Source organism: Amaranthus tricolor, chromosome 17 (genome assembly GCF_026212465.1).
Source record: "Amaranthus tricolor cultivar Red isolate AtriRed21 chromosome 17, ASM2621246v1, whole genome shotgun sequence".
Taxonomy (NCBI): domain Eukaryota; kingdom Viridiplantae; phylum Streptophyta; class Magnoliopsida; order Caryophyllales; family Amaranthaceae; genus Amaranthus; species Amaranthus tricolor.
The window spans coordinates 15727203-15740273 of NC_080063.1; the positions used below are offsets into that span (position 1 = coordinate 15727203).

At 36.1% G+C, this 13071-nt stretch overlaps 1 protein-coding gene across 3 annotated transcripts; it reads right to left on the reverse strand.

The window, feature by feature from the left end:
• Positions 1-325: 325 nt before the first annotated feature.
• LOC130804630 (sister chromatid cohesion protein PDS5 homolog C-like) lies at positions 326-12830 on the reverse strand. 3 transcript variants are annotated; one of them, XM_057669144.1, is made up of 14 exons: positions 12395-12830; positions 8936-9139; positions 8631-8812; positions 7163-7289; positions 6882-7079; positions 6168-6215; positions 5239-6087; positions 4972-5079; positions 3193-3257; positions 2239-2290; positions 2069-2155; positions 1923-1966; positions 1583-1654; positions 326-1479 (listed from the first exon to the last, which is right to left on the reverse strand). In XM_057669144.1, exons 1-14 carry the CDS (start codon positions 12494-12496, stop codon positions 1017-1019), a joined length of 2601 nt encoding a protein of 866 aa, XP_057525127.1. In that variant the 5' UTR covers positions 12497-12830; the 3' UTR covers positions 326-1016. The 3 variants fall into 3 exon arrangements, with proteins under 3 accessions (XP_057525127.1, XP_057525125.1, XP_057525126.1); XM_057669142.1 differs by having other exon boundaries at positions 680-1479; positions 5173-6087; positions 12395-12810; XM_057669143.1 differs by lacking the exon at positions 6168-6215 and having other exon boundaries at positions 680-1479; positions 5173-6087; positions 12395-12811.
• Between the last annotated feature and the right edge of the window lie 241 nt (positions 12831-13071).

The following is a 13071-nucleotide window of genomic DNA, read 5'->3' on the forward strand; positions in this document are numbered from 1 at the left end:
ATATGCAATATTTTTGGTCCAAAATAGTGTTCAAATATCGTACGTATTTATATTTCTAGAATTCAACGTAAATACTTAAAATAAAATTACGAGGCCAATTGTCAGATAATAAAGTCAGCAGCATAAGCTTAGTACGAGTCCCCAACACCAAGAAAAACATAAGCTAACAGCACTTAATCATGTTCATTTTCACTTCACAAAAAAAACAAGTTCATTACTAAGCATACCTTAGTTTTTAACATGAGCAACATCAGGGACATCGATATCACGTCCTGCAACATCTGCTGCAACCATGTCATCGTATCTCTTGAAGCTGAACCGCTCGAGGCTGATTTCTACGTGTTCCTGTTATGTTCCGCCATGCAACGTCATGACTTGATAGCCAGCCTTGTCTAAATCTATTGTCAGATTTTCTAGAAGGTATTGCTTCCGAGACGGCAACCTGTGCCTCAAAACCCATATCTATAGTCCGATCAGCCTCATGAAGAACATGACTGCAATGGTTCAGAACAACATAAAGCCTCTCCAGACATTCTGAGTTGTCCAGGGTTGCAATAACAATCCGACTTCTGTGTCTAATTTTAGATCCTTGCACGTCAATGGACTGTCTACCAACAAAATAGACAACCATATTGCTCGGATAGCACGCAAACATAGCAATCTCCTCTTCAATATTGGAAATCCGAAGGAAGGAAAAAATATCAATTCAACATCTCATCCAAGCAGAACGAAAAATGCCAATAAGCACGTCATACAGACAACGTTTTCGATCATAGAATGCAGTTTAACATTGAACATTTAATCTACATGCTACATCTATCTACCGAATTGATTTCTAGGAAATAGCTATTCTACAGAAGTCTAATATGCTCTCAAACGAAAAAAAAAATTTACACAACACTAAAGCCTAAAATACAACTGTCGAGCTGTTGTAATACCATCAATAGCAAAGGGGTAGCACCATCAGCAGACATCAGAGAACCAACACATCTAAGAAACAGTATGTGACTGCTTCCTTAGCCTTTTGTACTTCTTTTTCTCTTGTTCGAACTCTTTTGGGACTTTGATGGAGACTTGACCTTTGAATTTTCAGACGGTTTTGCACGTTTGGGCGATGATTCAATGTCCCCGGTCTCTTTCTTCTCTGCAGTTGAACCAGTTTTCAGTTTGCTGTTGTCGTTTGGTTTACCGCCACTCTTTGTAGTAGATTTACCCTTTGACTTCGAAGCGTCTTTAAGTGTTTCTTGCTTGGACTTGCTGCCCCCCTTGGACGTCTCCATGTCATCATTATCTTTGAATTTTGCGCTTGATTTAGGAGTGCTGTTAGATGTCTTCGTAGAAGATTTTCCACTTTTATTCTCCTCGGATTTTCCAATACTTTTCAAAGTTTTGTCTTTTGCATTATCTGATTCACTATTATCCTTTTGTTTACTCTGAGACTTGGATGGAGCTTTAGATTTGCTGGTCGAAGCTCCGGCCCTGGCACACACACCAAATATCTTAGACAAAGCTGAGTATATATGTATATAAAACAAAAGCAAAGACAGTTATTTGAAAAAGATTAAGGAGAATAACAGAGTACTTTTTAGCCGAGGATTCACTCTTCCCTTGTTTTGCAAGGGCAGGACTCATCTTAGCTTTCTTAGATTTTGGCCTACAAATGAACAAAGATATAAACAACAGAAAATAATAAGACAAAAAAAAAAAGGCAAATGAACAAAAAATGCACTCGTGATTTGTTTGGAATCTTCATAAAAAGACAAAGAGAACTCCTGAACGGGGACAAGAGTTGTCAGAATCAAACTTGGACAACAATGTCCTAAGAAAATCCAGTTGTGACTTTGAGTTCGACCCAATCAGCAAGATTACTAGTCTTTGAAGCATTACACAGCACTCCGATCAAAAAAGCTTGTAAAACTTACATTTCAGTGGCTTCATCAGGACTTTCACCATCACTTGAAAGCTTCTGAGAAGAAGATGAACCAGCACAAATCAGAAATTTCTAATTATTTCAACCAAAAAAAATTGAGAAATTCCCCCACAAACCAATCAGATAAATAGACATTACCTCATCAGGCACGGGATCTTCTAGGATCTGTTTCCACTTCTGCCTCTCGAGCTTCAGAAACTCCACATCACCATCAGTATAAACAACCTACAAGCAAAAGAAATTAACTACTCAGAACAGAATAAAACAAATTAACAAAAGTAATGTGGGTGCAATCGACTTTCAATCACCTTATGCTTTCCAGTAGAATGATCAAAGTGTTCAATAGACCCTTCATAAAACCTGCAAATACCCAAATGAGGGTAATAAAGTAAAAAGATATTTCAGTAACTCCAGGATGAACTTGCCAACAATCATCATGAAATCTCATGAAAAAAATACTAGTGCTGAATATATACAGGTTTCAATCAAGACAACAGTGAAACAAACCTCCCAGATGAATGAAGCATGTACCTGGGCATTTTATTTTAGACAATCAAGCATTGATCCATTGTGGAAATAGTATAATTAAACGATCTAGAAGTGTGAACAAAGTGAATGAGACAAAGGGGTATCGTTTGGCAAGAGTAGATGCAGAAAGTATAAAATTAAAGCTAATCAAAATTGAGCTGAACAGAAAACCAGCGGACTTGAACATAAAGCAATACACACCTGATTCAACAGGCATAAACATACCTGCTCATCATGAGCTCAACCAGGTATAAGTGTATGGCCCAACCCATCAAGACCCCACAACCAACCAGACCAAGTTGACAGCTCTATGCTAAAGAGAAGATAACAAGAACTGCAAGTTCATTAGGTTAAATTTGTACAACACTTCCCTTCAGAACTTCTTTTCTATCAGAGACTAGAATAATACAAGCAGTAGTGGCAGCAACACATCAAGCTGTAAGTTTAAACTATATACTTCATATGCCTAGTGCCAAGTACTAAATACGCAGGCATGCTGAACATAGGTACAAGTACAATATCCAAATATAGGTGTGCAAGAATGCAAATGATAGCAGTTCAAAAAGAAACCAGATCATGTCGGTAGTACAATACTATCAAGACTATGCGAAAAAATATGAGCTCTCAAAATTTAACAAACCCTCCATAAAAAATGAAAAAATGATGTATAAGACCACATGTTCCACGTATTTATCAATATACATAATAAGTTAACGAAGAACTGTTCAACTTACTTCTTGTCATCAGGCCACCAAATCATGACCCTTATGCCAACCATTTCCTCCCCATATTTCGGTCCCTGAAAAGTCACAAATAATCAGGGAAATCAAACAATTATCTGGGAAACATTTGCATGAAAGAAACCTTATAAGTGTCCAGAAAAATGACAACAGATCCATTTAGATCCCAAATATAAATGATTACAGGTATAAATTAGAATGCAAAATTTTTTTAATATAATGATGACAGATCAATTACGGTTTTTATAACTTCAAAACATCCATTTCAACTTAAGATGCAAAATCAATACGTAATCCTAAATTTCATATGAAATGTTTAGAAAAGGTGCTACTAAAATTTCATTGCAAATCAAAAAACAAATTGGGTCATACAACTTCGTCCCAAGTTTATGGCTTCAAAGTGACATTGTGACTAAGATTTCAAAGATTTAATGCTATTTACATATTTAACTTTGAAAAAATAACCACCATACTCGCCATTCCTGTCTGTTACACATACTTCTAGTCTTCTAAATAGTGTTCCACATTCCCCATTTCACATCATATCCCAATTCGTTCAAACATTTGCTTGCCCTCTTTTTATGAAATGGTGTCTTGACCGAGTATGCTTGGCAATGAACAATGCCGACGGTCGTCTTGTATAAAATCATTAAAGAAATTGGCTCAAATACATAGCTGGTTAGAGATGGCCTTCTAAAACAAATGATAGTGGTCAACAACACCATACCTATGGGTTTGACACACCCTCTTCATAACCATATCAGACTGAAAGGAATGAAAAGCAGATTTCGGCCATTATGTTGCCCCGACCCTGACAGTGTTACAGCTCTTAAATAGCATTCTGACACTCATATACTTTAATTCATTTCAAATCAATCGTCACATGGAAGCCAAAATGAAATGCTTGCATTTATCATACCAACAGTCAAAGGCACCACCACTGCCTTACCTTTGTTATAAAAGGTGTGTGTGGCCCTAAGGCGCTAAGGATCACTGCCTAGGTGCCAAGGACAGACCCTAGCATTTGGATGTAGGCACCCGAAAATCCAAATAAAAAAATAAAGTACAATACACCAGAGTAAAACCCATAAGAGAAATAAATAAGAGGAGAGAAAACATAGTGGCCGCATCAAATGGGCTTCTTCTAAGCTTAAGACAAAAAGACACTCTAAGATGCCATGAGGCACTTGCCATAGGCTCCGAGGTGCTCGCAAAGGCCCCAAGGTGCTTACCTTAGGCACATTCACCACCTAGGCGAGATTTTTCTAAACTAAGAACCTTATCATTTCATAAACACAAAAGTATAAAACACCACCAAACCATTTCAAATTTTGCAGCTCATCATCTCCAACCAAGCTTGGAAACTTTTTGCACCTAGAAGTCATTGGTCTAAACTCTAATTTATCTAATGCATAAGCTATTTTATAACCTATAACTATGCCCACCCCGCGCCCTATCACAAAGGCCAACCTCACTCTACTACCACCATTACCATCCTCCAAAAGGGACTAACATAAGGATCCTGCAGTGAAGGATGCTGCAAACTGAAATTTTTCACAGATAAACAAAAAAACATGCCCAAAGTTAAAATACCACAAAATTTAAGCAGCTTGATTTCAAACTTCACAAGAAAATACAGCATTCTACGACATAAAACAAAATAGCTCCTTAAAAAGCTCTTACACTGAACAAATTCATGAAAAGGTGCAACATTATATAGAAGCAGACAAATGCAAAAATTGCCACATGGCAGACACTAACAGACAAACATACCTTTTTTTGGCTGGAACGCTTTCTTTTGGAACTTGACTTAGACGCTTCATCTATATCACCTTCATCTTTGGCAGATTTTGCAGCAGACTTCATAGAACCAACAGACTTCTGAAAAAAATCATCAAAATCAGTGAGCCACTAAGACTGGAACAAACACTATAAAAAACAGTTTAATTAATCACTGGATCTACAGAACACTACTAGCAATAGCTTCCCCTCGTCCTTAGATGAACTATTTGTAAGATTCTTTGCATGGGTTACTTTCACCTGTCCTTGGTTTTTCTGTTCTTCATGCTGGTTACCAACTTCAGTCTTTTTGCCCAACTTCTTTGCTGATTTAGCATTCAACTCACTTATCTTTTGATCTTCCTTCTTTGACACATGAGCAACATTCAGTATGCCATCTTCCTTGTCAGCTGCAGAAGGTACCTTTTTCCCTGTGCGCTTAGACTTGGACTCTGACACACTAGCTCCTTCAGAAGACTTTTTGGAATGAGGTTCCTTTTTCAAATAAGCATTACCCACTGGCACATCTTCACCAGATTTATCCTTCTTTTCAGGTTCGGCCTTTTTCAAACAAGTTTCATCATTAGGTTCTCCGCCAGGAAAGAGAGAGGGAACATTAACAGGCTCGTCATATTTTTTAGGAGAGGGGACTGGGTCTTCCAGATCTTTCTTGTTTTCAACTGGCTCTGCAGCATCTGTGACAGGCACCTCACTCTGTTCATTGTCAACATTCTTAACATCTTTTTCTTGAATCTCAGGCATTTCAACTCCCTCCTTTGCATTCACAATAGAAGTTTCAGAAGGTTCAGAAGAGCTCTTAGAAGATTTTTTTTTCTTCCCTTTACGTCTGCCAGCTTTATCAGGCTTCATTCGTGACTTTATGAGTTTTTCAGCTTCTGAATTCTGAACGTTAGCCTTGCTTGGTTCTGGTTCTGATTTTTCAAGAAGAGCTTCATGACTTTCTTCCTTGGAATCATCATTTCCAGCAGACGTATCTTCTTTAGTAACTTTCTGTAGCTTATCATTGCTCACAACAGACTTTGAGGACCCGACAGTAGTAGCAACAACATCTACAGAACGAGGTTTATCATCCATGACATGCAATCCAACCTGAAGAAAGAAATAAAAGCAAGCTTTATAATCTGTTTTTGAGGAGGGGGGCTTTAATTATAGAGTAAGAGCAAACATACTGCTATTGCCTTTTCAGAAACCTCTTTAGCCACATTGTTCTTCTCATTCTAAGTAAAGGCAAGGAAGATTAAGAACACCGTTAATAAAAAAATACAGAGATAGCAGATAGTAACCAATTGAAACTTTATGAAGTTCGGAGTTAGGCTAACTTCTACATATACCCAGAAAAACCATATTGGAAAAGTGAAAGGAAGAATAAGTAAACATTTTGATGTGAGAGACTCCACACCCGTTACAAAGTTATTTAAGTTATCTCTTAAGACAATCGAAAAAAGACTTGATCCAGAACAGTTAAAATAGGAGTCATTAAGTTAAACATGTAGAGTAAAATTATAGAGTATATTCTTTAACTTAACTTTGAATCAATAACATAAAAAAATCAAAAATAAGAATTGCAATATCTTCTGCCAAGTACCACACGTCAGTTCGCAGACCAGAGAATATGACTCACGTCGAAAATTATACCCTTTCTAGCTCAAGTTTCTTCCACATGTAAAAAAGATGATCCGTTTCTTCAAATACACAATGTATTTTGTCTAAGACTAATCCTGGGGAATGAAATCTAAATTGTAAAACATGAAAACAGATACTAGGATTAGGCACATACTAATACAATTACGTGTATCAATTGTTGGGAAATTTAACTTTGCAGAACTAGTGAACTTCAAGTACCAGTAAGACAGCATATAATTAAGAGGGAAAGATCGTATTACTGCATTTTTGCTTGCAGCCATTGCATGCTGTGAATCATTAGCTTCACTTTCGACTTGCAAAACTTCTGACACAGCCTTAGTATAATCGTCTATAGTAGTACCAAGAGACTTCAAAGCTGGTGCCAGATAAGGTTTAAGCTTGCTAGCACACTGTTTAATCACATTCTCTCCAAGCTGGCGAGCAATAGGCAGGACATCCTAAACAAGAGTAAAAAAGGGGATCATAAAAGTCGCTCTTGATGATCAAAATAAAAGCTTCAGGGCACTAGATGATAACAGGCCTTATTCTCTATTTTCAGGACGGCTAATATAGACGAAAGAAGATCCACTGATATCTCCTCACTTTCGTTCAAGACAAGGGTCATTATTGTCGCCATAGAATTAAAAATAGTTTCAGGATGATCACTCCTGCAAATGCCAACAAAAAAAATTTGTCAAGACCAATTTCACAGTTGATAAAAGAAGACATTGTTGTACTTCAGTAAATATCCAACAATAAGGCAACAAGAACAAAGGCAAGATATGGAAGGACAAGGTAATCAATAAAAAATAAAATGAAAAGGGGCAAAGATTCTTTATCTCTGTCCTTAGTTCCAATTTCCTCTCTGATGTAACAATTGTTCATAAACACTTCTTTACACTACATTGTGTTGGTAAATCCAAGATTTCAAAAGTTCTCAAAATCTAAATTGTTGACAAGCATGTAAGAACAAATAAAGATAATCCTCGGGTAAAAATGCTATGTTTTGGCAAGTTCCCCTTTTTAAAGGATGGTAAGGTTGTTAAGATAATAAGACAAAATTTGAATTGTACGGATAGTACCAAAAGAGATACAATGCTTGAATGAGAATCAAAGAGGGAGAAGTAACTGCAGCAAAATCATTAAGACATTCCAAATTAAAAAAAAAAGTAGCAATTGAGAGGGGCTGAGAGAGTATTCACGTTTACATCGAAATTTTTAACAACTGTTCATGAACAAATGATCAGACACTACTCCTATTTCTCTATGTTGCTCTTTTATAAAAGCCCAAAGCAGGAGCAAGAGTGGAATGTGATTATCCTAGCATAAATCACAACCTTCACAAAAGCCAAAATGACTAATTGCTAGCAATAAAAGCACCATGGAAAAGCAAGAAAGACCCACAATCCCAACAAAGAAGACCAAGTTCATGAGCGGACTTGAGAAGACGCAATGAAAAGTGAGTCGGTGAGTCCCTAGATCAAACCAAATGGACCACAAACATAACACTTCCCATATGAAGAACAGGTCAGCAAGAAACTCCAAACCCCCTGAACACCAGAAGCTAACAGGACAAAAAGCATTAACAGAAAAGAGTCCATCACTTAAACATTCCTCCACAAAATACCAAGACAATAAATTTACAAGACAGGGGAACTTACATACAAAGAGAACATATAGAGTTTCACTAACATTTCCAGATGGATCTTTAAGTGATGATGGGACATCTAAATAATAAGTTGTAGGGAACAAATAGGTTGAGTTTATTGAAGTGCATGTCATACATGCTCCTCATGCAACAACAAGGGAGTAGAAAAGGTGTTGATACTACAAGATGAAAGGAACATAAAAGCTATTCCTTAATGCTAAAACATCTAACATACGCAAAATCAAAGGTTTCGAACAAAAAAACAGACAAAGCTCACCAGGCAAAGACAAATAAACCTAACAGGAAAACATCATAAAGTATGGTCTAACTCAATTGAAAAAGTTCATAAGCTCTCACTTACCTAATTGTTCTAAAGAAGTTCTTAAACATATCCAGAATTAAAGCATCACATTCCAGATCCAACATCACCACACATGATCTGACTTTTGCCACTGTATCAAGGATGGACGTTCTCTTGAGGTAAGAGAGGCTGGATTTCTCATCCAGCTTCTCAAAAGAAGATACAATCAACTGGAACACCTCCTGTGCACCAAAAGTATATTATGATATCAACTGGATTACAATCACAACAGTTGACTTCAGAAAACAAACTATAAAAACAGCTCAATTGGTAGCACGAGGGATGAGAAGCATAGATATATAAACCTTCATTTGATCATCTTCATAAGGTGCATCTGGAGCTGTAATCCTCATAATCTCATTGATACATGAAGCAACAGCAACTTTCACATCATTATCCGAATGTCTTAAAAGCTCATTAGCGACCAGAGCTATCATTAACGGAGAGAGAGCTTTCTTCATTGATTCGGATGGTGACTGTTCAACTCGGGTGAGTAAGCTTTCAACTCTCTACAAGCAAAAGATAAAATGATAAAATAAATAAATCTCATATCATAAAAAGATCTACAAAAGACTGTCATAACAGCTTGGTGGATGTACACACTTCAAAACATCCTGACATCTAACAATTGGAATATAAACAATATCTAAAGGGAAAATTTGATATTAATAATCCCACTTTTCACTCATTTGCTCTGAATAATCACATCCTTGGTGACTTGATGACCCCTATAACAGCTTATTTAAAAAAAAGGGGGAAAAAATAAATTAATTTTTTTATTAAAAAAAAAGGAAAATCCCTAATACCCTTTACCCACCCCTGCACCACCACATCCCAACCCCTTCCCCACCACAGCCCACCCTCTTCCCCCTCCCTTGCACCAGTTATCGGCCCACCCCATCTCCCACCCCTCACCATAGGCGACCCTCCTTCCTCTTCCCTCAACCCCCGGTGCTTCACCACCCCTCTCCCACCCAATCACGGCCCCAACTATGCTCAGACTAGGGATGGCAACGGGTCGGATCTAGATCGAGTCCACTATCCATATCCATTTTTTAAAGGAGGATCCAGATTTGGATTCGAATCCGAATCTGCGAGTCTAATTTTTCTAGACATAGACCCGAATCCAGTATCGAGTTCGAGTCCGAAATAGGTCCACGTTTATTTTTGCATATTTGGTTGATTTTTTCTTCGTATTACGATATCAATAGAGTTTTAGACTTATTGGTGAAACAATCAATTTTGATGTTAATGTCGGTTTTATCAACAGATGCATATAACATATGCTAGAGAACGAGTAAAAATTAGTACTAGCTTGATTTAAAATCAGGCACAAAGAACAGGGTGTGAAACTAGAGTATTGTCACAACGGCTACCAAGGCTACCAAACCAGCAGAGACAATGGTATATCAAAGGCGTAACAAACTACCCCACTGAGCTGGCATATTTTAGCTAATTTTCCGTTTTAAGAAATGTTTAGAAAGGGAATCTTTTGTGTGTAACCACCTTTATTTTTCAATAAGTTTGTTATGCCTAGGGGCTATATATGTCCTTATGTAATAATGAGGCAATCATTCAAAAATTAATACACACACCCTTCCTTTTCTCTCTTACTCTCTTTTTGTCCTTCCTCTCTTTCTTTCTGTACTCTTCTATTCTAAAAATTCTCCCCTCTTACTTTCTAAAATCCTTCTCTTCTTTTCTATATCTAGCTGTTGTAGTTAGGGTTGTGCAAAATTAGACCGGATCGGCGGTCTAGACCGAAACAGGTCCGAACCGGAAGCATCATGTCCGGTCTCCAATTCTTAAAAATTTTCGATTCCAGGTTCCGGTCCGGTCCTGTATAACCCTAAGGACCGGTTAATATGAAATATTTTCCCAACTTTAGAAATCATACATATAAATAGGAAGCCTCTTAAATTAAAGTAACTGAAACCCAAAAAATCAATTTGTGATTTAAGCAATTGAAACCCAAAAAATAAACTTGTGATTTTGCTACTATATATCTACAAGTTTTACAAAAATTTAGAGAAAAAAATACTTCTGCCATTTCAATATGTGATTAATGGCTTGTTATTTTGATTTTTTTTTTTTTGCCTTTTTCTTAAATTAAATTAATTTAGTTCTTGTGTGAGGTGAGTTTTTAAATTTTATAATGAGTAAAAAAAGTATGAGTTAAAAAGTAGCCAGTCCAAACCTAGAACGGACTGGTTTTTTAGGGTTGGACCGAAACCGAACCAAATGTAACAAGTCCGGTCTCCAGTCTTCAAAATTTTATATTCCGGTTTGATCCGGGTTTGGACCGGTGCACACCCCTAGCTGTAGTACTGGGTTCACCACAAGTACTTGCTCATTTCTATTATATTCCTTCATCTCAGTTGTACTTAATAGATGGTTAGAGATCATTCATTTTAATGCTCTTTTGATCGACTCGAGTCTTACTTACATATCTTCAGGCATCTCACATCATGATAGGGAGGCGTAAAGTTGTTGAAGAAAAGAAAACAACAATAAAAGGTAAATTAAAACTTCAATCGTACAATTCTTGCTTTCTTATCCAAAAGAGGAGTAGAGGGAGCAATAATGGCGGATGAATAATTGTGGGAAAATCATTCAATTTTCAATTTGCACCGATGCATCTACAAGAAATGGTGGAGGAAGGTACATGAGTTTTGAGAATAAAACGGGTCTCTTGGATCCAGGGATTCGAATCCAGATATTTTTCAAGACCCTAGTCCGGATCTGTCAATTTTTCGTGGATTCGGATTTGATGGGTCCAAAAATGTAAGATGAATCCATCCATCGGATCCGAACCGGGTCAAGGATCAATTGTCATCTCTAGCGCAGATCATGTACCACCACCAATCATCGCCACAATCCTTACCACCACCAACTACCCATTCGCGGCCACACTACCTTTCTCCCATCCGTACCAATATCATTTATCACCAGTAACGTGGATTATCTCTCTGGCTGTTATTATTATTAGAGATAAATCCTATCAAAGGTGACACAAGGAAAATAGAAATAAATAAAATGATAACATCTTCCATGATTCACATTCCAAAACTGAACAGAATCTCAATTATTTGACATCAACAAAAAGAAAATTAAAAAAAAATGAAAAAAGGATGGAAATCAACTTGAAAAGGAAATGACTATCTACCTTTCCATAATAATAAGAAGCCAAATTCAAACGGGAAATGCACATCACAAATTAATAATTAATCAGAATTAAAAAAATCTAATAAACAATAAACAAGTAATTCAATTTCAATTAATTGATTCAAAAAAAAAAGTAGACATTAAAAACTGCTAAATCTCAATTACTTGATTTTTCAAGCTTATGCACTATGTGTTCAGACAATAAAATTGATAATTTTAAAATTTAATAGAAATATCTTCTAGAATGGATAAATGTAATAATATTTTAGAAAATATTATAAATAAAATTTCAAATAAGCACCAATTACAGTACTATCTAAACCACCTGATGCATAGGTAGAAAAATCGATATATATATATTTTGGATCACATGAATCAAGGTGAAAACCAAAAACTTATTTTAGAGTATACATATTCACTAACACATGAGTAATTATTCAATTTAAAAAAGGTTGGAGCTATAGTAATTATTTAAAAAAATAAACAAACTGAAATTGTTTTTCAGTTTTCACACCTTTAACATTTTTCAACTGATCATACCCAACTGCAAAACAAGAGATTCAAGATTAAAATGAAGAATGAAAAAAAAAATGCCTTACATCAAGTGAAGCAAGCAACTCCGAAACTGTGAGAGAAGGAGCGAGAAGCTGGTCACCATATTTAATAAGCTGAATCTCAATCTCTTTTCCCGTTAACGTCATAGTTACAAAACTTTAGATCTCTCAATTTCAAAACTTCTTCACCAGCATCAAACCCTAATAACTTCCGCAATTAAGATTACCATAACACAACTCAAAATGAAAATCAAAATTTAACTCAAAAAAATCAAATATCTCAATTTTCTAGATAGAGAAAAAAAAGCGCGAAAAAAGAATTTTTGAAAAGTTGAAAATTTCAGTTGTTTGATTAATTTTAGAGGTAAATGAGAAGAGTGAAGATGATAAAATTTTCGAAGAGAGAGAAAACTAGGGTTTGTTTTCCATTTTTATTTTTTGGGGGAAATGAAATGAGGAGAGAAATAGAGACCTGAAGGGTGACACATTATGTAATGCAGTTAAGAGTGATTTAAAGTCCGCTTTAAGGGGAATTTTGGGCGGGCAATTGTAAAGGGTGTTGCTAAACTTCGCCACCCTTTTTATTTTTTCGCCACCCCTCTCCAAATGAAATTACGAATTTGCCCTTAATTTTTTAAAAATTACAATTTTGCTACTCATTTCAAATTTTTTATTTATAATAATAATAATAATAATAATAATGATAATAATAATAATAATAA

What these genes read in the sequence shown, in the direction of transcription:
- LOC130804630 (XM_057669142.1), bottom strand. Translation starts at nt 12,496, where the DNA reads ATGACGTTAACGGGAAAAGAGATTGAGATTCAGCTTATTAAATATGGT. An exon ending in TGGCTGCAAGCAAAAATGCA is followed by an intron (nt 6,216 to 6,881) that starts GTAATACGATCT and finishes GCCTTTACTTAG; the next exon opens with AATGAGAAGAACAATGTGGC. An exon ending in CCTGATGAAGCCACTGAAAT is followed by an intron (nt 1,655 to 1,922) that starts GTAAGTTTTACA and finishes GTTCATTTGTAG; the next exon opens with GCCAAAATCTAAGAAAGCTA.